Here is a 27,249-nt window from a genome sequence, read left to right as displayed (position 1 = left end):
GATGGAATGGAAGGGGCGGGATGGAAGAGGAGAATGAGGTGGTGATAAGACAGAGGAGGAGGAGGGGGGATGGAAGAGGAGGAGGGGGAGGAGAAAGAGCAGTGAAGGAGGCGGGGTTAGGGGGGAGGAGAAGAGGGAGGAGGGATGGAGGAGAAGTAGAAGGGGGAGATAAGACAGCAGAAGAGCGGGAGGAAGAGGAAGAGGAGGGACAAAGGCAGATCAAGGCTGAGTTGCGGGAACCACACGGTCTCGAGCCCTGCCTGAATTCGCAGCCCCCACCTGTGGGATCATCGCCCCCCCCCCCCCCCCCCCCCCCCCCCCCCCCATGGCTCCGGTGAGCGGGGAGGGGGAGCCCGGCCCGGATATCCCGGGGGGTCCCTGGGTTGGGTTTTTGGGGGGATGTTTGGAGAATGAAGAAGTCCAAGGCTGAGCGGAAAAGGCCCCTCGGGGGGACATCGGGGGGTGGCGGTGGCGGCTGCCGGCAGAGGCAGCCTGGAGGAGCAGAGCCCTGTGTCCCCCAGGAGGCCAAAGTGGGGAGGCCAGAGAGGGGGGAGCGCCGCCATTGGCGGGAGCCTCAAGAGCCTGGAGAGGGGCAGGGGGGACTCCTTGGAGCCGCTGCAGCCCAGAGCCGAGAATGAGGGGAGAAGGGAGCCCGGGAGCCCAAACAGCCCCGGCATCCCGAAATGGGGAGAGCCAAGAGGGGGCAGTGCGTCCCCAGAGACGGCCTGGGGGGATCTCGATGCCCTTGCCTGTGGCACGGAGGCAAATCCCATGCTGTCCTTGTCCTTCCTCGCCCAGAGCAGGAGCTGAGCATGGAGAGCAGGGAGGACAAATGCCCGCGGCAGAACCTGGTGGCAGAGGCCGTTTTGAGCGGCTCCACGGCGCAGGAAGCCAACGGGGAGGAAAAGGCCCGGAGATGCCGCACGAGGAGGGGCTGCAAACGCAGATGGCGGGGATGTGAGGGGGAAAGAGCCAGCCTGGGCCAGGAAGGCGGCCGGAGATGGAGCCAGAGCTCAGAGCTGGTGCTCCATGAACAGCTCCATGATGGGGAGAAGCCCCACACGTGCATGGAGTGTGGGAAGAGCTTCAGGAGGAACTCCGAGCTGATCAGGCACCAGAGGATCCACACTGGGGAACGGCCCTACGAGTGTGGGGAGTGTGGGAAGAGCTTCAGGAGGAACTCCGAGCTGATCAGCCACCAGAGGAGCCACACTGGAGAGAGACCCTATGAGTGCTCCGAGTGTGCGAAGAGGTTTCAGACCAGCTCGAGTCTCTTCCGGCACTATCAGAGTCACACAGAGGAGTGGCCCTTCCAATGCCCCGACTGCGGGAAGGGATTCAAGCGCAACTCTGACCTTGTCACCCATCGGCGCATCCACACTGGGGAGAGGCCCTATGAGTGCTCCAAGTGTGGGAAGAGGTTTCAGACCAGCTCCAGTCTCTTCCAGCACTATCGGATTCACACAGAGGAGAGGCCCTTCCAATGCCCCGACTGCGGGAAGGGATTCAAGAACAACTCCACCCTCGTCACCCATCGGCGCATCCACACAGGGGAGAGGCCCTACGAGTGTGATAAATGCAGGAAGAGTTTTCAGACCAGCTTCAGGCTCCTCCGGCACTATCAGATTCACACAGAGGAGAGGCCCTTCCAATGCCCCGACTGTGGGAAGGGATTCAAGCTCAACTCCACCCTCATCACCCACCGGCGCATCCACACAGGGGAGAGGCCCTACGAGTGTCCCCAGTGTGGGAAGAGCTTCTCCTGCAGCTCTAACTTGACCCAACACCAACGGAGGCACCGGTAAGGGAAGCCCTGCGAGTGCCCCGAGTGCGGGAAGAGCTTCGTGCGCTGCTGCAGCTCCATCCCCCACTGGAGGAGGCACTTTGGGCACAGCCCTGGTCACTCACATTCCATGTGATCCATGTTGGGAACACACCTGGCTGCTTGTCCTTTGGTTTGGCCTGAATTTTTTTCTCTTCTCCATCTCTCTGTCCTCCAAAAGTCCATTGGGATGGAACAGTCACCTCAAAACCACTCAAATTCCACTGAAAATAACTGAATTTTAACCCCAAAGGGCTCAATTCCACCTCAGATTGCTTGTTCCTTCCTCAAATAACTCAATCCCAGGCCAAACTCACTCCATTCCACAGCTGTCAAGTTGAGATGGAGTTGGAAGGAGATTGGGAGAAGTGGGATCCCAATTTGGAGCAGTGGGATGGGGATTGTGTGGGGCTGGGTGTGTGGGATGTATTTGATAGCAAATAAAACTTTCAGAGTTACTGATTTCTGTCCTGTTCAATTTCAGTCAGTTCTGTTTGCCGAGTGCCACCTTCTCAGCTGATTCAATTCCTATAAAAATCCCATTTTTTAAATCATCTAACCCAAACAATCCAAAAACCAATATCAAAATAAAACCACCTGCACACAATTAATGTTTTAAAAATAATTTTAATTTTTCAAGAGTACTTAAGGATGTTATTAAAGTTTAATTGTTTGGTTGAAATGTCTGAGAAATTGTAGTGGTGTTTGGTTTTGTGTTTAGTATATTTGTAATATGAAGTGTTTAACTAAGAGGTGTTAGATTGCATGGTAGTTTCTTTAGATAATTTTATCTAAAGTACATTAGTCATCGAGTTAAAACTTTCAAAAGGTATTTCCTGATATATAATTTCTTTATTTATATGCATTGGTAATATTATAGTAATAGTTATTGTTGGTTTGAGTTGAATCATTGTTGGAGTTGAATCATCGTAAAGAAGAGTTGAGATTTTTATATTTTATTTTTATTATAATTTATTTAATTTCAATTATTATTTCTTTGTTTATAGTTTTATTGCAATTTGTTGAGGGGATAGGAAGGAAGTTCAAGGGCAGGAACATTTTTTCCTGGCTGGGAACTGGAATTCCAGACCCAGGGAGTGTGTGCAGGACCCCAAAAACTGGGATCAAAGATGGGCTGGGATCAAATACGGGCTGGGATCACATGGATGGGGATCCTGTGAATCAGAACCCTCCAGACCAGGATAGCCTGAAGTGGGATCAAATATGGACTGGGACTGTATGGACTGGGATCCCAGGGACTGGGACCATATGGATCAGGACCACACAGACTGGGATCAAATATGGGCTGGGACTGTTTTTTAAAGTAACTTTGTTCTATAGTTTTTATTTCTGTTGTTAATTAAGCTCAGTGAAATAGCTGCTTGTGTTAAACTGCCTGCTTGGATGGGATAACATCCAATGCACCCAGGATGAGGACACCTGTACAGATCTGCCAACTATCAGCACTCCCCGTCTGAAGGCAGAGTGCACCAAGGCCCAAAACTGGAGGTGACAAAGGGAATGGACTAAAACCACAGCCAAGGAATCTGCATGCTCTAAAAAGGCAGATCCAGGGCAGAGCCATGCTAAACAGTTCTTGGAAGATGTAAACTGGGTGCATCTTGGCACTCAGGCAGGAGCACCCTGTTACCTTCAGGGATCCCCTGAAATACCTTTCCCCTTACATCAGCCTGGTGCATATTCATAGAGCCTCATGCACAGCAGCTGGGAAGGGTTTAACACTTTACTGGGTATATTAGTGTTCAGAAACACATAATCACCAGAATGATTATATGCAGGTGCTTTTATTGAAGAGCTCTGGGTGTCAGGGGTACCAACCCAAATCTGACTCCGACATGGGTTCGGGATGAACATGTTTTTATATTCTATCGTTATATAACATTCATGTTAATGACTAAACTTATATTGTTCTATTGTATACATAGATTTCAGCCAAGCATGGGCTCCTCGTGGCCCCCCTCAAACTTCTAACATAGTTCCTCATGATTCTTCTTATGATTAAACAATAATTATATTTAATTACTAAACAATCATCACATCTAACAATTATATCATTTATCATGTTCTGCTTACACAGGTGCGATTTCACATGATCTGGCAAGCACAAAGCCTAACATTTTCAGAGTCTATTTTTGACATTTTTCCAGGGCCCCACTATCATTCTCCCCCCTTTGAAAGCATTTTCACTTCACTATAGGTGTAAATGTTTTCACTTGATACAGTCCTTTATTTCTCAATTTATTCTTGATGTTCTTCAAGTCCATGGTTGATGTAAACGTTGTCGTGGATGCTGTCACGAACTGGAGAACCAGAAGATGGTGGGCGTGGATCTCGTGTCAGTGCCTTTATTATCTTCTGGTTCCAGGACGTTTTCTTCTGTATCTCTCCTTTTAAGATGCTGTGAACTAACCAAATTGCTAAGAATACAATTAGTAAGATTATCACACTCTCAATGACAGATTTAATCCATGAACTCACATTCCACCCTAGCCCTTTAAAGATTTTGCCTAGCCAGGTCGTAGTCAAATCCTTTTGCTCTTCTTGTGCTTCATGCTCTCTTTGTTTCAACTGATTGATGTCATATTCTACATCTGCAGTTACATTTGGGATGTGAACGCAGCAATGACCAACCCGTCCCTTTAAAAATCCACATACTCCATGCTCTTTCAGGAGTAACAAATCTAAGGCTAATCGATTTTGTAAAGTCATTTTTGTGCTGGCTTGTAATTGTACATTTAATTCTTTAAATCCTTCCCGGGTGACTCTTGCCAGTCTATCTACCTGACCTGTAAGTTTGTACAGCATCTCCCTACTCTGATAGTTTGCTGTAGGACCAAGCAAAGACTCTCGGGCCCACCCAAATTTCACTCCACTAGAGGGTTCTTGCCAAGTGTCATCTGGATTTTCATTGTCTAGAACTTCTCGTCTTGCTCTTATCTGCACAAGTTCATGTTTTCCGTTAAATGGGGACTTTTTCCAAATTGGACATGAGGTTGGGAGGCCTAAAGTAATTTCCTTTACTTTCCCATCTACAGGCAGATGTGTTGTCCAGGTGCCATCGCTTGCTGCCCATACAAATTGTCCTGGACCTCGGACTGTACTCCTGGTACATCCTACAACTGCTTTATAATTCCCTCTGCCTTGTTTATGTTTGATCCCTCTGCAAGCACAGCCAGTTTGTAGGGCTGTTGCCAGGGGTGGCATCTGCTTTATCTCTGCATCATCAGAAGTGTAGTCATAAGTTTTATTACATGCCCACCAACTTACTTGGTCTGCCCTCGTTCTGCTACTGGTGGCAGTGTTTGTTACTGCTGGATCTGTTTCATTCTTGGAGCCTTCCCACTTAATGCCCCAAGGGGTGTTTGCCATACATTGGAATCTTTGAAGGATACTCACAGACCACGCACTGTCCCAAGGCTCTGTCTGATCTTTCTGATCCTTGGCCTCACACTTCCATACCAGAGTGGTTTCTGTAACATTTTCTATAATCTGTTTATAGTGTGGCAAATAGCATTGCCATTGTGTGATGCCTCCTGATTCTCCCATAGGGGTTCCTAGTGTGCCAGCACTTAGAATACAGTCTTTCTGGCCCATGGGTTTCATCCATGTTCCTATTTTCTCCCAAGTTTCCTTGACTACTTGCCTCGATTTGGGTACCTGTTCGCATGCAATTGTTTTGTTCTTTTGTATTTCAGGTAGTTTTGATGTTATGATTCCCCAATTTACTGGGTCTCCTGCTGCCTTTGGTATTGGCAGACAGGCAGTTATTCTACAGGTGTTTTGCATTTTGGCAAAGTCTTTGACTTATCCAATCATTACCTTCTCAGCCCAAACTGCATTAGAAACCTTTATCCCCTGTGTTTCTGCTTGTACCTCTTCTTCATTCTAGAATGAAGAGTGGTTAGTTGATCTTTTTGCATTCCACATCCCAAAGACATTAATGACCATAACATTGGCACAATTACTGATAGCATTCTCATAGTGATTAAACACATCTTATCTGCAGCCTTGTTGGTTCCACAGTTTACACAGTCTGTGATCCAGGATGGATTTTCTTCACTCGGGTGTAGTGAATCCAGGGGTCCACGCCGGCTAATTTGGCTGCTGTAAAGGTGGTCAGCAGTACCTGGTGGGCTCCACTCCACTTTTCTTTCAGCAGTTCTTCGTTCCAGTTCTTGATGTACACCTCGTCTCCTGGATGTATGTTATGAACTGGGTTCTCGAGAGTCAGCGGTCTATTCCACACGAGGATGCTCCGGAGCCGAGCTAAAGTTTTCCCGAGAGACAGAACATAATTATACACTTCCTGCTTTCCTGTGACGTGCACATTAGGGTTAGGCTCAGGAGATTCATATGGTTTCCCATGCAATATCTCATAAGGGCTGACTGACATCCCACTCCTAGGCTTTATCTGAATCCTCAACAGTGCAATTGGCAAAGCCTGGGGCCGCTGCAATTTGGCTTCTTGGCATATTTTACTGATTTGCCTCTTTAGTGTCTGATTCATCCTCTCTACCTGTCCACTTGACTGGGGTCTCCATGGTGTGTGGAGGTCCCAAGTTATCCCCAGCAATCTACTTACCTCTCTTACTACTGTAGCTATGAAATGGGGCCCCCTATCTGATGATACCCTAGGGGCACCCCGAACCTGGGAATAATCTCCTGTAGTAACCACTTTACTGTTTCCTTTGCTTGGTTGGTGTGACAGGGAAGGGCTTCTGGCCACCCAGAGAATGTGTCAACCCCCACTAACAGGTATTTGTATCCTCGAGTTCTTGGCAGTTCTACCAAATCTACCTGCCAATAGTCTCCTGGCTCTATTCCTATCCGAATTCTTCCTAGCTGTGCCTGTCGCCAGCCACTGGATTGTTTTTCAAGCAGATATCACACTTTGACATTACTGATTTTGCCATTGTTAACATCCGTACCGAAATTAAACTCTGCTTTAGCAATTTTACCAATGCCTCTGCTCCCCAGTGACATTCGTTATGTTTAATTTGTAGAACGTCTCTCATTTTCAAGGGGGTACCACTATCTGTCCTTGTGCAGTCACATACCATCCCTCTGAATTCTTTTGTGCATTTAGCAAACGTGCCAGTCTCTCATCTTCTACTGAATATTTTGGTTCTGGAGGCATATTGAATTGGGATACGTTAAGCTTTAAAGGTATCAATGCCATTGTTGTTTGCACCTCTCCAGCAACCTGTCGGGCTGCCCAGTCTGCCTTTTGATTTCCCTCACAGATTTTGGAGTTTCCTGATTGGTGTGCTTTGCAGTGTACGATTGCCACTTGTTCAGGTTTTTGTACTGCCTTTATCAATTGCAGGACTGCATCCTGATGTTTAATGTGCATACCCAGAGAAGGACAATAGTCCTCTTTCTTTCCACAGTGCTCCATGTACATGCACCACTCCAAAAGCACATTTTGAGTCAGTCCAGATATTTACCCTTTTCCCTTCACTTAATTCTAGTGCCCTGGTTAAAGCAACCAGTTCTGCCTTCTGGGCAGATGTATTTGGTGGTAATGCCTTTGCCTCCACTGCTGTACTGACTGTTGTTACCGCATACCCAGTGTATCTGGTTCCGTTTTCCACGAAGCTGCTCCCATCTGTAAACAGCTCCCACTCTGGCTGCTCTAGTGGGACGTCTTTCAGGTCTTCTCTTGCTGAGTAGGTGTACTCTATTACCTCCACACAGTCATGCTCTAATGGGCCTTCTTCAGTTGTGGTACCTGGGAACAAAGCTGGATTCAAAAGGTTAGTTGTTTTTAATGTGACATCATCCTGCTCAGTCAGGACTACCTGGAATTTCATCATCCTGCTTGGCGATAGCAATGGCCCCCTTCTGCTCTAAGACAGTGGTTACCATGTGTGGTACATTGACATCTATGTGCCTTCCCATCGTGAGCTTCCTGGCTTCTTGTATCAGCATCACAGTGGCTGCGACTGCCCGCAGACATGGAGGCCACCCGGCACTTATGCTGTCAAGTTGTTTGGAAAAGTAGCCCAGCGGCCTTTTCCAGCTTCCCAGACCTTGGGTCAGGACTCCTAGTGCTAGGTGCAGCCTTTCATGGACAAACAGCTGAAAATCTTTAGACAGATCAGGTAACCCTAATGCTGGAGCAGTTGTCAGTGCTTCCTTTAATTTTAGGAAGGCTTCTTTCTGTGGCTTGCCCCAGGTGAATGGCTGCATCTTCTGAGCTTCACACAGGGGTTTCGCAATCAGTCCATAGTCCATGATCCACAGGCGACACCATCCTGCCATCCCGAGGAAGACTTGCAGCTCATGTAGATTCTGGGGCTCTGGAATAGCACAAATGGCTTGGATACGGTTAGTGCCTAGTTTTCATTGCCCTTGTGAAATTTCACATCCTAGGTAGATCACAGTCTGTTGGGCAATTTGTGCCTTTCCTCTGGATACGTTATAACCTCCCATTCCCAGTGAATTTAAAATCTCAATGGTTACCTTTATACAGGTTGCTTTTCTTCTGTAGCTATTAGTATATCATCAACATACTGCAACAACAGGTATTGGTCTCTTGGTACTTGCCCATTCTCGGTGCAAATCTCCAGCTCCTTTGCCAGTTGGTTTCCGAATAGGGTCGGCGAGTTCTTATATTGTGTCCAGGTGAGCTGGGTCTTTCTCCCATTCCCTGGGTTTTCCCACTCACAGGCAAACAGTTTCCTACTTTCTTTGTCAAGGGGGATGCAGAAAAAGGCATCTTTTAAATCAATTTCAGTAAACCACTTATATATCTCCTTTACGGATGTTAGCAATGTGTAAGGATTTGTTACCACTGGATAAATGTCCTTTGTTATTTTATTTATTGCTCTCAAATCCTGCACTAATCTATATTCACCATTTGGCTTCTTTACTGGAAATATTGGTGTATTCAATTCTGATTCACATTCTTCTAAAATTTGGTATTTCAAGAATTTCTCAATAATCTTTACTTATTCCTTGCCATGCTTCTGGTTTTATGGGATAGTGTTTGACTTGTAGAGGCCTCACCCCTTCTTTTAACTCTACATGCACTGGTTGTGCCAATTTAGATTTCCCTGGTATATCTGTCTCCCATACAGAGGGAATCACTGCATCTCCTACCTCCCTAGGGATAGAGGGAACAGGTTTTTCTTTGATCATTAATATCTGTCCTGTCTTTGATTCAGATATTTTCATTATAAGCTCCCCATTTTCAAAGGTTATTACCGCATCAAGTTTCGCTAGCAAATCTCTCCCTAAAAGCGGAATTGGACCCTCAGGTATGTATAGGAATTCGTGTGTTATAACTTTGTTCCCAAAACACAAATCTAGGGGTTGCAAGAATGGCCGTTTTTCCTCTTTCCCTGTAGCGCCGACTATTGTTGTTTGCTTGTCCCAAATTTGTCCTTTCAGATCATTCAATACCGAGTAAGTAGCTCCTGTATCTATTAGAAATTTGACCTCTTTATGTCCTAATTGTATATTTATAACAGGTTCCTTAACTTGTTCTACTGGCTCTGTGTCTAGTCAGCTGGTATACTCCCCCAAAACCATCCCCTTGGTAACCTGCTGGCACTGATTGCCCTGGTGAAACTGGTTGTTCAAGTCTGGACATTGTCTTTTCCTGCCGAACTTCATATAGTTTAGACCAATTGATAGTTTTGGGCACAGCATTCTGAACTCCTATTTGGATCCACTCTTGATATTTCCGTAGTCTCCCCACATCGCAAAATAAATTAGGGTCCCAATTTGGATCCTCAATTGGGAAATTCTCATCTAAATTCCCTGTTATGAGTCCGTTTCTGATGTCCTCTCTTACCCTTTCTTTGGCTGCCTTAAGTACCATCTCTCAGTGGTATCCATCAAAGTATCTAATATTAATATATTAGATATATTAATATGCTATATATAGATATATATTAGATATATTAATATAATATATATATATATACATATTATTGTATGTCTTCCCAGTCAGGATTTTGAGTTTTTATAACCATGTTTAATACTCATGCCATCTATCAGGATTTTCTCTATAAATTCTGGCTGATTGTTTCCAAATAACTAAATCTGCAGGAGAGAAAGGCACTTTTATAAATACTGGCCCTTCCACTCCTACCCTTTGTCGCAAGTGGGCAATTACAGTTTGTTTTTGTCTGCCTATGTCTTTTCTATCCATAACTGGGGCAAGGTTAGACCGACTCCTGGTTCTGTGGGCTACCCCATCGTTGATTCTCTCTCTCTCCTTCCTGCCACAGTTAGGTTTTGCTCATCTTCCGAGGAAGAGAGATCAGGTGACGATGGGAGAGGAGAATAAAGAGGGAAGAGTGCACTAGACGAGACAGGTTCAGGACTAGGTGGGGTAGGAGCAGGCAGTGGGATAGGGACAGATGGAACAGGTGGGATAGGGTTAGGTTCTCTTGTTCCTATTGGAGCTACCTGTAAATCAATATCTGTATAATTTTCCCTACTCAGGCTTTCTTTCAACGCAAAGTGTTCCAAACAATGTTCCTCACAAACCCCGCACTTATTGCTTGCAGATGTTTTAATCATCATTAATCCACATTCATCCTGCCATTCTGGCTTTTCCCGTAAATAGAAAAACACATCAACATACGGAACCTCATCCCATTTTCCTTCTTGTTTACAAAATGACATTAACTGTGAAATAGTGTTATATTGCAGAGTACCGTATTTTGGCCATTTTTCACCATTCTCCAAGTCATATCCTGGCCACCATGTATTACAATAATCAATCAACTTAGCTTTACGTAATTCTTCCCCAAAATTCCCGTTTCCAATGTGCTAATAAGCACCCCAAAGGAGAACTTTGTGGGATAGAGGTGTTGCCGCCCAAAATCCCTTTAAGTTTCTCCATTCCAAATATTCCACAAATTGCCGAACCCGCAACGCTCTCGTGATTGTCTTATGGAACGGCGCCTTGGCTTGTACCAGCAGGAATTCCTTTAGCCCAACCAAGCGTAGCTTTCACTGCGTCTCATTGGCAGGCACCCAAATCAAAGTAAAAAGCACCTTACCTTTCTCCCGGGGACGCTGCGAGCGGCAGAAGCGGTCGCGGCCGATCGAGCTCCCCGAGAATCCCTCGGTGCCGGCTGGAGCGCGGTCGAGTCGCGAAACTCGCTCAGCAGCACCCGCAGGGTCCCATCCGGGGTCGCCAAAATGTTAGCGTTCAGAAACACATAATCACATCAGCGATTATATGCGGTGCTTTTTATTCAAGAGCTCTGGGAATCGGGGAAGTTTCCACCCAAATCTGATTCCGACCACACATTCGAGGTGAACGTGTTTTATCCTCTATCATTACATAACTTTCATGTAATTATTAAACTTATATTGTTCTATTGTATGGACAGATTTCAGCTAAACATAGTCCCCTTTAAATTTCCAACACAGTTTCTCACGATTCTTCTTATGGTTATATAATAATTATATTTAATTACTAAACAATCACTACATCTAACAATTATATCTTTTATCATACTGCTTAGGCAGGTGCAGTGACCTGAAAAACACAAAGCCCAATATTTTCAAAGACTATCTTTAACATTTTCCAGGGCTCCACTATAACTTTTATTTCTTGTGGGAAAAAACCCTCCATCTCAACCAGGCACTCATGGCCAAAACTGGGCAACTGCCTCTTGAATTCCTTATATCCAAGGATAGCTCCCAGACAAAAGCTGCCAGGACTGACAAGTCTGGCTGGCCTTGGCTTCCTGAGGGCTGGCCCTCATCTGCCTCTGAAACACTGGGGCTGGGTGCTTTCCTTCCTTATGAAAAGAACTCTTCTTCCTGTCCAGGCACCCACAGCCAAAACTGAGATTGCACCTCCAGAATGCCCAATGTCCAAGGAAAGCCCCTAGACAAAAGGTGCCAGGAGAGACAGGGCTGGCTGGCTTGGCCTGAGGGTGGCCACCTCTCATCTTCTTCCTCAACACTTGGACTTTGTGCTTTACTTTCCTATGGGCAAAAACACCCATCTTGACCATGGCCAAAACTGGGATTCCCCCTCCAAAACTCCGTACATCCAAGGATTGCTCCCAGGTGAAAGCTGCCAGGACAGACAGGTCTGGCTGCCCTTGGCCTCCTGGGGGTGCCTCTCCCCTGCTGTCCAAACACTGGGGCTGGGTGCTTTCCTTCCTATGGAAAAGAACCGTCCTTCTTATCCATGCAAAAATGGCTGAAATTGGGGTTCCACCTCCCAAATTCCTGATATCCAAGGGTTGCTTTCAGACAAAAGCTGCCAGGACAGAGAGGTCTGGCTGGCCTTGGCCTCTGATGGCCGCCTTTCATCTGCCCCTGAGACACCACCGGTGTTCTGTGCTTTCCTTCCTATGGAAAAGAACCATCCTTCTCCTCCAGTGTCCATGTCTGAAATTGGGATTCCACCTCTGAAATTGTCAATATCCAAGGGTTGCTCCCAGGCAAAATCTGCCAGTACCATCAAGGCTGGCTGGCCTTGGCTTCTGGTGGCTGCGCCTGCAACAGCGGGGCTGGGTTCTTTCCTTCCCATGGAGATCCCTGGGACACTGTGGGGACCTCATGGAACCAAGGGGATCATTGTGGCCCCACTGGAGCCCAGGGAACCAAGGGGATCATTGTGGCCCCACTGGAGCCCATGGAACCAAGGGGATCATTGTGGCACCACTGGAGCCCATGGAACCAAGGGGATCATTGTGGCACCACTGGAGCCCAGGGAACCAAGGGGATCATTGTGGCACCACTGGAGCCCATGGAACCAAGGGGATCATTGTGGCACCACTGGAGCCCAGGGAACCAAGGGGCCATGGTGACACAGAGGGGCTCCATGGACCCAGAGACCATTGTGGCTCTGTGGGGCCTGATGGAACCATGGAGACCATTCCAACCTTATGGGCCTTGTGTCACCAAGGGGGCATTATGACACCTCAGGGCCCCATGGAAGCAAGGGACCATTGGGACACTGTGGGACCCCATGGAACCCAGGGAACATGGAACAGCTCTGGCTGGCTTGGCCTCCCAGGGGCCACCTGACAGCTCTGGCTGATCTTGGGCTGTCAAGGGCTGCCTCTCATCAGCTCCTGGAGCACTGGGGCTCTGTGCTTTCCTTGCTATGGAAAAGAGCTGTCTGACTTTCCAGATAGTCATTGCCAAAATGGGTACTCTCCCTAAAATAATTTCCTCTATGCAAGGGTATCTCACGAAACAAAACCTGCCAGGTCTGGCTGGCCTTGGCCTCTGGTGGTCACCTCTCATCTGTCCCTGAAACACTGGGGCTCTGTTCCTTCATTCCTATGGAAAAGAACCAGCCTTCTTGTCCGGGGACCATGGCCAAAATTAGAATTTGGCCTCCCAAATTCTGTATATCCAAGGATTGGTCCCAGACAAAAGTAGCCAGGACAGACAGGTCGGCCTGGCCCTGTCCTCTGGTGATTTCTTTAGACTCTGAACTGAATGTTTTCATTTGGAAACACTTTGGAGAGGGCCCAGAGATGTCCCAAGGAGGGCTTTGGAGGCCTTGGGCCCATGAGCACTGTATAGGGACAAAGGAGCTCTGTGCTCAGTGGGGTGGAGACTGAGGACAGTGGAGCAGAGCCATGAGAGTGTTTAAAGAGTGATTTCAGGGATGGTGGATCCTTTTGACATAGTGGAAAACAGCCAGAGAGAGAAAGAATTAACGCCAAGGGCAGCTGGGGAGGCCCAGAGTGGCTGCAGGAGAAAGGAATTTCCCTGTCAGGGCAGGGCTGTGGTGCAGCACGTCCCCAGCAGGAGCCTGGAGCAGCCCCAGGCTTTGTGTGGGCGGGCAGGGGCAGGCAGGAGGCAGAGCTGTCAGCAAAGGAAGGGCCCAGCCAGGTGGTGCAGCCGGGGGATGCCCAGAGCCTGCAGGGACAGAGGCCAGGGCAGGGACACCGTGGGACAGCCTGGGCTGCACAGGGCACAGGGATGGGCAGCAGCTGCAAGACAGCCCTGACAGAGCCAACCTGGGCAGCGCTTTGGCCATGGCTGCTGGCCCTGGGCCTGAGCCAGGAGGGGACAAGTGACCCTTGCAGGCCTGGGGCCTCATTGCCTCCTTGTCCCTGCTCAGCAGCCTGGCAGGGGCCGCCCCACGCTCCTGCCCTTGGCATTGCCCATCCCCACATGCCAGTGCCCATCCCGGGAAGAGCCCTGAGCAAGGAGGGAGGGACAGGATCTGCATGGCCAGGCCCTGGGGCTCAGGCCTTGGCCCTTTGCATTCCTGAAACACATCCAGGTTTGCTCAGCACCAGAGACACCTTTGCCTTGTTTGTCCCCAGCTGCCATCTGTGCCTCCAGTGTTCTGCTCTCCCTGGAACCCAGGGACACTTTCTCAGCCCTGTCCCTCACAGGGATCTCTTTAAAGTACAAGAAACTTCAGTATTTCAATCTGACTTGGAGCTCTTGAGAAGTCTTTGAGCCCACTCTGAGGGACTGGGTGTGATGCAAAGAGCAGCAAAGGCCCAGAGGGTGATTAAAGTCCTTGTGCTGTGTCTGTGCTGCTGAGCTGGGCCGGGCTCCTGGCCCAGAGGCAGCTCCTGGCAAGGGCAGCAGAGCTGCAGAGAGACAGCTCTGGGCAGGAGCAACTCCAGTGCACAGCCCAGCAGGGCTGGGGCACTGCCAGGGCCCCTCAGGGACACGAGCAGGGCACAGACAGAGCTCCCAGGGGCTCAGCACTGGCCAGGGCTGTGGGATGTCCCCGCGGGGGCTGTGTCACAGCAGCACCTCTGGGGCTGTGTCCCAGAGCCACAGAGCAGCTGGGATGGCAGCAAGGGGCTGTGTGACAGCACAGAGTGGGCTGTGTGACAGCACTGAGGGGGTTGTGACATCACAGAGCAAGCTGTGACATCAGAGAAGGTGGCTCTGTGACATCACAATGTGGGTTGTGACACAGAGTCACAGACCAGCTATGTGATGTCACAGAGAAGGTTGTGACATCACAGGGTGACTGTGACATCACAAATCTGCTGTGTGACATCACATAGCAGCTGAATGACATCATATGGAGGTTGTGTGACATAAGAGAGTGGTTGTGTGACATCACCAGGGCTGTGTTACATCACAGGTGGCTGTGTGACATCACGGGGGCTGTGTGACATCACAGGCAGCATTGTGACATCACGGGAGCTGTGTGACATCACAGGTGGCACTGTGACATCACAGGGGCAGTGTGACATCACGGGGGCTGTGTGAGGTCCCTGGGGAGGTCACTCTGCCCCGGCCCCCTCACAGCTCCCCCCAGAGCAGTCCAACCCTGCTCGTGCACAGCGGGGTCCCCTGTCCCCCCGGGTCCCCCCGGGTCCCCTGGCCCCGCAGCCTCCCCCAGAGGATGTTCCACGAGATCGACCCCAGAGCCTGACATGGGGACAAGGGGCCGGGGCCCTCGGGGTGGCACAGGGGGACAGGGACCCCCCGGCAGCGTCCCCGTGTCCCCCAGGGCCAGAGCCTGGGCCAGGGCTCCTTCACCCTGTTATAGATAAATATCATAATATTGGCTTTTTGCAAATATTAAAATGGATTTTATATGTGTGATGTTAAAATAACTTTGGCTAAAGATGTAGTTTTTATTTCTGTTTTAATTTAGCATAGACATAGTAGAGAAATAACTGATATAAGTGTGCTTGTGTTAAACTGCCTGCTTGGATGGGATAACATCCAATGCACACAGGATGAGGACACCTGTACAGATCTGCCAACTATCAGCACTCCCTGTCTGAAGGCAGAGTGCACCAAGGCCCAAAAACTGGAGGTGATAAAGAGAAGGAGCCAAAACCACAGCCAAGAAACACACATGCTCTGAAAAGGCAGACCCAGGGAGGGGCCATGTAAAATCATTCCTGGAATATGTAAAGTAGTTTATGGATATGCATGAGGCTCTATGAATATGCACCAGGCTGATATAAGGGGAAAGGTATTTCAGGGGATCCCCGAAGGTAACAGGGTGCTCCTGGCTGAGTGCCAAGATGCACCCGGCCGTAATAACCTTTGCTCCATGGTCCTGGTCTTCTATTGTCCTTTATTAAACTTTCTACATTTTCACAGGAGAGTGAACGTGTTTTTCACAAATGGAATCTCAAGGAAACAAGGGTCAGTTGTTAAGCCAAGGCTCTGCTTTGACCAAGTGGGGCCTCATGGGATACAGGTGCCACTGGGACATTGCCAGGTCTGGTAGGAACAAGGCTCCATTATTGCACAGTGTTACAGATGAGTAATGTCATAGTTGGGTCTCACAGTGAGGAGATAGATACTATGTGTGTGTTAAGATGTGTAGTGATGTTATTGTCATCTGTCCCCCATAGTCCTCTTTCCCCTGCCCTTGTAATGGCCTTGGTGGTTGGGGCATTTGGGGAGGGCAGGTTTGTCACTGGAAGGCAGGCATGGCAACACCTGCTCTCCAGTCAGGGTGCAAGAAAGCATTCTCCACCAATGGACGGCCACAAAGAGTTACCTGACAGACTTTGGGTGGGGCTAGGATTGCCTGGTGCAACACCAAAAGCCTAAAAGGAGGAGCAGCCAATTTGTGAAGGAGCCATGTGGCTGATAGCCACGGGGTGGGGAAGGGCTCCCAGTGCTGTGATTTCTCCTGTTTCAGTCCTTTGTTGTCATTTTTTTCAAGGTTGAATCAACCTTAAAATTTTAAAAGTAGCGGTCATTTGTCACAGACAGCAAGGCCTCAGGGCGCCCAGGAGAGCGGCGTGACAATGACATCTTGGGGAACCAAGTGTCACCTGCAAACACAACGGGGCCTCATGGAAGCCAGGGGCCACTTGGATATTGCCAGGGCAGGTGGAACTCAGTGTCCATTGTGACACAGCACAGCCGCGTGGAACTCAGCAGAGCATTGGGACAGCCTGGAACCTCATGGAGCCAAGGCTCTGCCTTGGCAAAGTGGGGCCCACAGGACACAGGTGCCACTGGGACATTGCCAGCTCTTGTGGAACCCAGTGTCCACTGTGACACAGCAGAACCTCATGGAAACATGGGGGCCACTGTGACGCAATGGAATCCCATGGAAGCAAGTGTCAGTTGTGAACGCAGCAGGGCCTCACAGAACCCAGGGGCAACGGGGACCGTGCTGTGGCTCGTGGGAGCAAGGGGCCATTGTGACCCAGCGGGGCCTCCTGGAACCCAGGAGAACATTGTGGGCCCATGGATCCTCATAGAAGCACGGCTCCATTGTGACAAAGTGCAGCATCACAATGGTCTCCTGGGTTCCATGAGTCCTTGCTGTGTTTAGAATTGACACTTGGTTCCCCAAGATTCCATGGCATCCCTCTGCTCTCCTGTGATTTGAGGCTGTGCTGTGTCACAATGGACATTTGCTTCCTCCAAGGCTGCAGATGTCCCAGTGGCACTGGGCTTCCATGAGGCCGCGCTTTGTCACAATGGGGCCTTGCTTCCATGAGATTCCATTGTCCCACAATGGTCTCCTGGGTACCACAAGGCCTGCCTTTGTCACAGTGGAACCTTGCTTGCACCAGCCCTGGCAATGTCCCAGTGGCACAGGGGTTCCATGAGACCCTGCCGTGTCACAATGGGCCCTTGGTTCCATCAGGTTCCATTGTGTCCCAGGGCTCTCCTAGGTCCCATGAGGCCTTGGTCTGACACAGTGGTGTCTTGCTCCTACCAGGCCTGACAATGTCCCAGTGGCACCTGTGTCCCATGAGACCCCACTTGATCAAAGCAGAGCCTTGCTCCCATGAGATTCCACTGTGTCACAATGTTCTGCTTGGTTTCATGGGAACCTGATGTGTTGACAATTGATCCTTGGATCCTAGAGATTCCATTGCATCACGGCTGTGTCCTTGGTTCCGTGAGGCCCAGCTTTGTCACAACTGGACCCTGGTTCCATGAGATTCCATTGTATCACAGCGGTGTCCTTGGTTCCGTGAGGCCCTGCTGGGTCACAGTGGAGCCTTTGTGCCATTCGTTTCCATGGTGCCACAATGGTCTCCAGCATTCCATGAGGCCACGCAGCAAAAGAGTGGACCCTTGAATCCATGAGTTCCCATTCCATCAGGATGATCTCTTGCATTCCATGAGACCCTGCTGTGTCACTAAGGAGCCTTTGTTCCATGTGTTCCCTTTGGGACACCATGGTCTCCAGTGCTCCATGAGGCTGAGCCATGAAACTCTGGGCTCTTGGTTCCATGAGATCCCACCACGGTGTCACCATGGTCTGCTGGGTGCTGTAACAATTCACACTTGGTTCCATGAGATCCCACCACGGTGTCACCATGGTCTCCTGGGTCCTGTAACAATTCACACTTGGTTCCATGAGATCCCACCACGGTGTCTCCATGGTCTCCTGGGTCCCATGAGGCCCCTCTCTGTGCCACAGTGTTTGCCTTGGTTTCCTGAGAAGCTGATGTGTTGACAGTTGACCCTTGGTTCCTTGAGATTCCATTGCATCCCAGCGGTGTCCTTGGTTTCATAAAGCCCAGGTTTGTCACAAGGGAGCCGTGGTTTCAGGATATTCCATGGTGCCAGAATGGTCTCACCACTCTCTGAGGCTGCACCGTCAAACAGTGGACACCTGGTTCCATGAGATTCCGTGGGGTAACAGTCAATTCTTTTGCTTCTTTTCTGCCAAGGTCGGGATGAAATCCCAAGACAGCATTTCTTGTTTGGACTCAGGTGTTCATTAGCTCTTGTCTCTAGAACAGTCTCACAAGCTGTGAGTTCTGCAGCACTTCGCTAACAAGGTAAAAATGGAGCCCCATCTCTCTCTCTCTGCAAGGTCTTTTGAGGATAAACTGTCCAATTAAGAAATGACACCTAAATTACTTTTACTTTTAACCCAATAACCAAGCAGCCGTGCCCAACATAAGGGACTTTTTTATCCAATTACACAATACCACCCAAACCCGAGGAGGAGGAGGAGGAGGAGAAGGAGGAGGAGCAGGAGGAGGAGGAGGAGAAGAAGAAGAAGAAGGAGATGAAGGAGATGAAGGAGAAGAAGGTAAAGAAGGAGGAGAAGGAGGAGAAGGAGAAGGAGAAGGAGGAGAAGGAAGAAGGAGAAGGAGAAGGAGGAGAAGGAGAAGGAGAAGGAGAAGGAGAAGGAGAAGGAGAAGGAGAAGGAGAAGGAGAAGAAGAAGAAGGCAAAGAAAAAGGATCAGCCTCCGCCCCAAAACCTCCATCTTGCTTTATATATATTACTATATTCTAAAACCTTAAACTCCAAGTTGTCCACCATGTGATATTCCACCCTTCTAATCAAACTCCACACCCATAATCCCAGTTCTATCATTCCATTTTGGAAGCCTTCTCCACAGCCTCAGGTCAAATGCAGTGTTCTCTTGGGGGTCAGTGTCTGTCAACTCAGAAAGTCCGAAATTCTCAGCAGCCCGGGTTCCAACAGGTAACAATGTTCTCCTGTGTTCCAGTAGGTTCCATTGGGCCTGGCTCTGTCACCATGGACACCTGGTTCCATGGATTCCATTGGGTGACAATGTTCTCCAGTGTCACCATGGACACCTGGTTCCATGGATTCCATGGGGTGACAATGTTCTCCAGTGTCACCATGGACACCTGGTTCCATGGATTCCATGGGGTGACAATGTTCTCCAGTGTTCCATGGACACCTGGTTCCATGGATTCCATGGGGTGACAATGTTCTCCAGTGTCACCATGGACACCTGGTTCCATGGGATTCCATGGGGTGACAATGTTCTCCAGTGTCACCATGGACACCTGGTTCCATGGATTCCATGGGGTGACAATGTTCTCCAGTGTTCCATCAGGCCCGGCTCTGTCCCCATGGACACTCGGTTCCATGGGCAGTGTCCGTGTCCCAGTGGCACCTGTGTTCCATGGCACCCCTGCCTGACCAGGGACAGTTTGTTCCAGGACATTCCATGGAGTCCCAGCGGTCACTTGGGTTCCATGCAGGTGCCTGGGCAGCGGGAGCTCAGCCCAAATATCCTGGGGGTCCCTGGGCTGGTGTTTTTTGGGGGGAACCTTTGGATCTTGCAGGGCTCCAAAGCTGAGCCACGGATGCCCCTTGGGACAGAGTGGAGCATCATGGAAGCCAGGAAACCCTGATGGAGCCAGGAGAGCCTGATGGAAGCCAGGAGACCCTGATGGAAGCCAGGAGACCCTGATGGAGCCAGGAGAGCGTGATGGAGCCAGGAGAGCCTGATGGAGCCAGGAGACCCTGATGGGAGCCAGGAGACCCTGATGGAGCCAGGAGAGCCTGATGGAAACCAGGAGACCCTGATGGAGCCAGGAGAGTCTGATGGGAGCCAGGAGACCCTGATGGAGCCAGGAGAGCCTGATGGAAGCCAGGAGACCCTGATGGGAGCCAGGAGACCCTGATGGAGACCAGGAGAGCCTGATGGAGCCAGGAGACCCTGATGGAGCCAAAGCTGCAGCGGGACACAGAGGGACCTCATGGGAGCCCGGGCTGGGGGAATCCTCAGGGCTGTGCAAGGAAAGGTTCAGCACAAGCAGCCCTGGAGCGAGATGTGCAGTGTGAAACAGGCCCGTCACTTGTTTTTTAAATTTTAAAAGTTAAATAGAAATAAAATGGTTATAAAAATAGCAATACAATTAGAGTAACAATAATTTGGACAATTTGAATTAGGACAATATTAGACAATAGAGAGAAAGGGTTATGGAGGTCCGGATACCTTTTTCTGGGCACCACGAGCCCGAAAAGGGACACCCGTTAACAAAGGATTAACCCTTAAAAACAACAGCCTGTTGCATATTCATACACTTCATCCAGGATGCATAAATTCCATTCAAACACAGGATTCTGTCTGGTCAGTGCCACCTTCTTCCTCCGAATCCTAACAGCGCCTTCGAGGCGGGAAAAAGTTCATTTCTTCTGATAAGAGGGAAATAAATTCCTTTTCTCTGAAAGATTTAGGTGTCCTGTGGCTGCTATCACACTGGGAGTCCTTTCTTTAAAAAAAGAATCCTTCATAGCATCGTTTCTATTTTAACATTTTTTATAACCTAAAACTATATTTAACACAAGAGAATTAATACAGCATTGCTTTCTAACACAAGACATATAATATTCATTTTAATATTTGCGAAAAGCCAATCATAAAATACATGCATTTTTCACATGCAGGCAAAGCCAGCGAGGCAGCAGAGCAAGAGAGAGAGCAGAGCCAGCGACACAACAAACGCACCGAGAGCGAGAGAGCAAGTTTGAACAGAGCTTGCAAAGGGCAAAATCAGCTCAGACCAGGTTAGACTGAAGAACAAGGAGCACCAGGCATGGGCTGATGGTCCAGGTAAAAAGTTCCAACGTGAGGAGGATGACAGAAGCCTTCATCAAAAGAGCACCAGAAGACTGAGGGCCGCCACAGGAGGAACGGACGCAGGCGCTGAAGCCACACACGGCTGTAAAACCGGGACACAGCTTTATGCAAATGTGACTATGCTAATGAAGTGTTGTAATTGTGACTTTTAAAATGGAGCTGAAGGCTAAAGGAGACCGAGTGGGTTTTTGCCAGAGAGATCCCCCTCGCTCCCAGCGCTGGATACACAAATCCCTGCTCTGTCTGACTGCAGAGTTTGATTTCCTCGCCCAGTTTGTCCCACTCCCCCTTTCCCTGCCCTCTCCTCCCCTCTCCCAGTCCCATTTATGGGATTTGGGGTCATTGGGGGATTGGGGTCATTTGGGGGATTTGGGTTCTTTTTGTGCCTTTGGGGTTATTTGGTGGTTTTTGGGGTTATTCAGGGTAAATTTGGGATCATTTGGGGTAATTTTTCACATTGTTGGGTTTTTAGGGCAATGTGTATGTGGGGTAATTCAGGGCACTGTGTGGGTTTGGGATCATTTTATGGGATTTGAGGGAATTTTAATGGATTATAATAGGAATTTAGAAGGATTTTAATAGAATTTAATGGTGTTTAATAGAAATGTAATCGGATTTAATGGGATTTTCTTTGGATTTTATGGACTTTTAATGGAATTTGATGGGATTTTAATGGAATTTTATGGGATTTTAATGACATGTCATGGGATTTTAATGGAATTTAATAGTATTTTATTGGATTTTAATGGTGTTTAATGGGAATGGAGTGGAATTTAATGGGATTTTTATGGGATTTTAATGGGATTTGATGGGGGTTTCCCCCAGTCCACAGCATTCCCCCAGTCCACAGCTCCCTCCCACCTCAATTTGGGGGTCCCATCCCCCTCTTTCCCCCCACTCTCCCGCCCCTTCCCCATCGTTCCCCCAGTCCCCAATCCCCCCCCCCGTGCTTGGTTTTGGGGGTTCCAGGCCCCTCCTGCTCCCTTTGGGGGTCCCGACCCCCCTTTGGTTGAATTTGGGGCCCCCCCGCCCCCCTTCTCCCCGCGCCCCCCGCTCCCCCCGCGGCCGGGGGGGCTCCCAGCGCCCCCAGTGCCACCAGTGCGGCCCCAGCTGCCCCCGCACGCCCCATCCCCATCGCCGGGGTCACCGCCCCCCGCCCCAAATTCCGCTCCTGGACACTGAGCGCCATCAGCGACAAACGCTCTGATTGGCTGGGAATGGCCCCGCGCAGTCTCTGATTGGCCAGCGCTGTGAGAGGCGCTGGGTTCTGCCCGGCACGCGATGAGTCACAGCCGAGCCGGGCGCTGATTCGCTGGAAATCGCCGGGCGGGGCCAGTGCGCCGAGTTTCCGCCCGGCAGCAGGATCGTCATCAGCGCCCCGCGCTCTGATTGGCCACGATCTGTTTCGGGCTGGGGACGGGAGGAACTGGGCACCCCCAGGAGCCCCTCGGGTTTGGGGCTTTCGATCCCCCCTCGGCCCTCGGGGCGGCCCTGGGGCCACCCCAACACCCCAAAAATGGGGAGGGTCCGCGGGGCCCTTTGGAACCCCCAGAAATGGGCGGGGAGCGGCAGGAGCCGCCCCAAAAAGGGATGGAAGGGTCCGGGCCGGGAATGGGGGAGGCTCTGGGGATGGCTCCGGCCCGGATCGGGGCGGGCTGGGATTGAGGGAGGCTCCGTTCAGCGGCTGGGGAGGGGCTGGGCCTGGGGAGGGCTCCGGGACTGTGGGGATGGGGCCATTCCGGGACTGGGGCGGGGCCTCTCCCTGGGGTTGGGGTCCGGCATTGGCTCAGGGACCCTCCCCGTTCCTGTTCCGCTTCCCGATCCCGTTCCCGATCCCGATCCCGCCGCTGGCTCCAGGGAATGTCCCTGATCTCAACCCCGACCCCAAACCCGAGGTGAGGTCAAACATTGGGGTCAAACACCCCAAATCCTGGGGTCAACTCCCCCGGACCCCAAATCCTGGGGGTTCAAACACTGGGGGGGGGCCAAACTCCCCCAGAGCCAAACTCTGCGATCTCAACCTGCCCCCCCCCCCCCCCCCGGCCCCCCCAGCCCGAACCCCAAATTTTAGGCCTTAAACCCCCCAAATCCCAGATCCTGGGGTGTCAAACACTCTCCAATTTGCAAATGTTGGGGGTAAATCCCCCTGACCCCGAATACTGGGGTTTGAAACATTTGGGGTGTCCAACACCCCCCGTTCCCAAAGTCTGGGGTCAAACACCCCCAAATCCCAAATCCTGAGGTGTCAAACACCCCCAACCCCCAAAGTTTGGGGTCTAAACCCCCAATCCCAAACTTTGGAGTCAGATCCCCCCGATCCCAAAACCTGGGGTGTCAAATCCCCCTGATCCCCCCAGCTTTGGGGTTAAATCCCCCCAAATCCTGGGATCAATTCCCCCATTTCCCGAACTTTGGGGCCAAAACCCCCTGACCCCAAATCCTGGGGTTTGAAACATCTGAGGTGTCCAACCCTCCTCATCCCCATAGTTTGGGTGTCAAACCCCTTGATCCCCAAATCCTGGGGAAAAAAAACCTCTTAAACCCCAAATCCTGGGAACAAAAACCCCCAAATCCCAAACCCAGGGGTGTCAAACATCCCCAATTCCCAAAGTTTGGGGTCAAAAATCCCCAAACCCTGAGGTGTCAAAATCCCCTAAACCCCAAATTCTAGGATCAATCCCACCCAACCCCCAAATTTTAGGATCAAACCCCCCAATTCCCAAAGTTTGGGGTCAAACACCCCCAAACCCCGAATTTTAGAATCACCATCCCCCCCCTGCCCCCAGTCCCAAAATTTGGGGTTATTTGGGGTTTATTTGGGGCAGCTCCAGGTGCAATGTCTGCAGAGAGACCCTGGGTACAATGCTGGGAAAAACCCCAATAACCCCTCTGGAGCCCCAAAATCCCTGGGGGCTGGGAAAGGGGATTTGGGGTGAAAGAAGAAGGATTTGGAATGCACAAAGAAGGATTTGGGATGGAGAGAGGGGATTTGGGTGGGAAACTGGGTCCCTTTTTGGCGCAGGAGATCTTCCTGGCGCTGCTCTGGGTGATGCTGAAGCCCTGCAGGGCCTCGCGGGCGGCGCCCGCCTGCACCTCGGGCTCCAAGTGCACCCAGGCGATGTCGCGGGGCCCGGGCACCAGGGCAGCTCCTGAACCCCGGGAACCTGGGCTGGGAACGGGGCCAGGAGAGCCCCAGACACCCGGGGGTGTTCCCCAGACACCCGGGAATGTTCCCCAGACACCCGGGAATGTTCCCCAGAAACCCGGGAATGTTCCCCAGACACCCGGGAATGTTCCACAGACACCCGAAGCCTTCTCTGCTCCATTTCCATCCTGCGCCTTCTGGCCTCTTCTTCAGCTCTCCGGGCCTCTGCTCTCTGCTTCATGGCCGCCCTTCTGCGCCTGAGGCAGAGGAAGAAAGGCAGGAAGAGCAGCTCAGCAGCAGCCCAGTAGGGCCCCTGCTGCACGGCTGCCCAGAGCAGGGGTCCCCAGGCAGGCTCGGGTGCCTCTGGGGGAGCCTGCTCCAGGCCCTCTTTGCCCAGCTCTGCATCCTCATCCCAACTGATCACCACAGGCCGTGGGAAGTGGAAGAGGAGCAGCACCAGCAGGGCAGGGACTGATTTGGACACCATGGTCTGCAGGAGGAGAGAGACAATTTGTGTTGCTTTGCACAAGAGTTGCAAACCCGTGTGTTATTAGGGAATGGCCGCTCCTGCTGTGCCAGAGCGCTCGAGCAGGGCTGAGAATCTGGTGTCAAAGTGCATTCATGTGCTCCATGTTGCATGGGGCACCCGTGTGCAGGAATAGAGAACACCTTCCCTCAGATGGGATCTGCTGTGGCAAGGCCCCTCTGGTTTTCTCCTCCACGCAGCAGTTTGCATGCAGAATGTGGGCAGATGTAACTTGGAGGTCCTCCTGCTCAGCCTTGGGTTCCCCTTGCAGAGCCTCAGCCCCTGCGTTCTGTCAGGGCCCCTGGGCAGGTGGGATATTCCCAGAGGAGAGGGGCCGGCTGTGTCCCCATTGCCCCTGTCCCTTATGTGCCTGTGCTCAGGAGGGCACAGAGAGGATGGGGACTCCTGCCTGCCCCGTGTCCTGTCCGCCTGCCGGGCCTGTCCCAGGGCAGCCGGGCTGTGACTGCTGTGCTGTGTCCCCCTGTCCCTGCTGTCCCTGCTGTCCCTGCTGTCATGGCCCACTGCAGGTTCCACACCTACACAGCCATGGTGGCTCCTGAGCTCTGCAGGGACCCGAGTGACAGTCTGAGTGCTGGCACTCCTGGTTTTCTTGCATTTGGCATCGCGCAGAGCAGAGGCTGGATCACAGCACCAAAGGAGCAGCTGCTGCAGGGGAGGAAAGGAGCCTCTGCATGGCCAAGGGCTGCTGTGGTGCCCCTGTGTCAGGAATTCCCCACAGCTGACACCTGAGTCCAGCATGGACACTCACAGACACAGCGTTTGTTCAGGCATTGCCTTTATTGCATCTTGACAGGGACTGCAGCTGCCTGAGGGAAGTCACCCTCCCGAGACAGGAGGGCAGAGAGTGTAATTTAAATTAACCAATTGTGATTATAGGCATTCGTAGCAACAGTCTATATACTGTATATATGAATATTAAACAAGACACAAAATAATTATTGGATCATGAAGATTAAGCAACATTTGCTGTTTTAAACAGAAATAAAGTATACTTCAGTTTTGGTTAACTGTAATAATTCTTGGTAATTTTGATGAAATTTAAGTTCTATGTAATATAAGGAAAAGTGCCATTGTTTATTACTACTTAATATTAAAATATTTATGTTATCTTACAAGAGTAGTAATCTACATTATAGTAATAAAAAGTTTGGAAAATGTTGCTAAACACAATTATTTTTAAAGAAAACATTTTAAATATTTCAAAACTACTTAAGAATTTGAATCATTCTCCAATCATTGGCCCGATGCCTTCAGATGGTGCTTTCCTCCGAGCAGATGCAAAGGCTCTGTATGGGAAAGGGTTAAAATAGATGCAGTTACTATAGATCCCATGAGGAGAGGGCAGAGGGGCAGGGTGTGTCAGGAGCCCGGAGCCTGTGCCCCGGTGCAGGGCTGTGCTGGGCAGCAAGCGCAGCTCTGTGCGCCGGCTGCTCACAAAGATGTGCGGCTCGCCTTGGCCAGCCCAGAGAGCATCTCCAGCAGGAAGCTTTTCTTCACACAGCCACTGCCTGTGCTCCTCCAAAAGCCTGCCCTGCCTACCTTCAGCATCCTGTTTGTATCCCTATTCATTCCAATCAGCCTGGCCATTTGCATTTCGATTTCTTTCATGGCCCGGCGCATTTGCTCCATGTCTTTGAATCTCTTCCTAAGGAGCCGCCTTCTCCGCTTGCTTTCCACCTTCCTCCTTCTGGCCTTTTCCTCAGCTCTCTGGGCCGCTGCTCTCTGCCTCATGGCTGCCCTTCTACGCCTGAGCCACCAGCCCAAAGGCAGGAGCAGCGGCTGAGCAATTTGCCAGAGCTGGTGCAGGTAGCGCAAGGCAGCCAGGAGCCAGGGTCCCCAGCCAGGCTCAGCTGGCTCTGGGGGGGCCGCTTTCATCTCCTCTGCACGGGGCTGCCCATCCCCGTGAAATCTGTCCACCACGGAAAGTGGGAACAGGAAGAGGAGCAGCACAAGCCCAGCCAGGACTGCTCTGTGCGCCATGGTCTGCAGGAGGAGAGAGACAAGGCTTTCACTGGGGCTGCCAAGGGAGCTTGTGGGGGCTGAAGTGAGGCCCGGAGGCGCAGGGATGTGAGGGCAGAAGCAGAGGGCCCCGGGCAGCTGGCAGGCAGCAGGGCCTGTGCCAGTGGGCCAGCAGCAGCAGCCCCGTGCCCCGGCCAAGGCGCCGGCCCCAGGGGCTGGCCCTGGGTGCAGGGGGACAATGCAGGCCCGGGTGCGGCGCTTGTGGCCCGGCCCTGGCCTGGCCCAGCCCCGCCACATGCGCACTCACCGCTTGCCCAGGCTGTGCTGGGCCAGCGTTACCTGCGGGGGCCTTTTCCAGCTGCCCCCATTGTGACACGCTGCCCCTGGTGTCACAGGGGCCAGAGGCATCACAGCCGGGCCAGCCCCGCCCTTGGTGCCCAGCCCAGCTCAGGGGCTCCCAGTGGGCCCAGCAATGAAAGCCCCGGCA

At 51.0% G+C, this 27,249-nt stretch overlaps 2 protein-coding genes across 2 annotated transcripts in view; one reads left to right on the top strand and one right to left on the bottom strand.

Moving 5' to 3' along the window:
• Positions 1 to 27,249, bottom strand: part of LOC139603913 (zinc finger protein 3-like) — a 255,596-nt gene that overhangs the window by 148,786 nt on the left and 79,561 nt on the right. The gene's annotated exons all lie outside the window — the stretch shown is intronic.
• Positions 51 to 2,284, top strand: LOC139603883 (zinc finger protein 436-like). The gene has a single exon (XM_071454888.1). It carries the CDS (start codon positions 684 to 686, stop codon positions 1,803 to 1,805), a length of 1,122 nt encoding a protein of 373 aa, XP_071310989.1. The 5' UTR covers positions 51 to 683; the 3' UTR covers positions 1,806 to 2,284.

Source organism: Agelaius tricolor, unplaced genomic scaffold, assembly GCF_023055355.1.
Source record: "Agelaius tricolor isolate 1412-34295 unplaced genomic scaffold, bAgeTri1.0.p SCAF_42, whole genome shotgun sequence".
Classification (NCBI taxonomy): domain Eukaryota; kingdom Metazoa; phylum Chordata; class Aves; order Passeriformes; family Icteridae; genus Agelaius; species Agelaius tricolor.
Note: the sequence above shows the minus strand (reverse complement) of the source record. Positions and strands in the feature narration are given on the sequence as shown.

What these genes read in the sequence shown, in the direction of transcription:
- LOC139603883 (XM_071454888.1), top strand. Translation starts at nt 684, where the DNA reads ATGGGGAGAGCCAAGAGGGGGCAGTGCGTCCCCAGAGACGGCCTGGGG.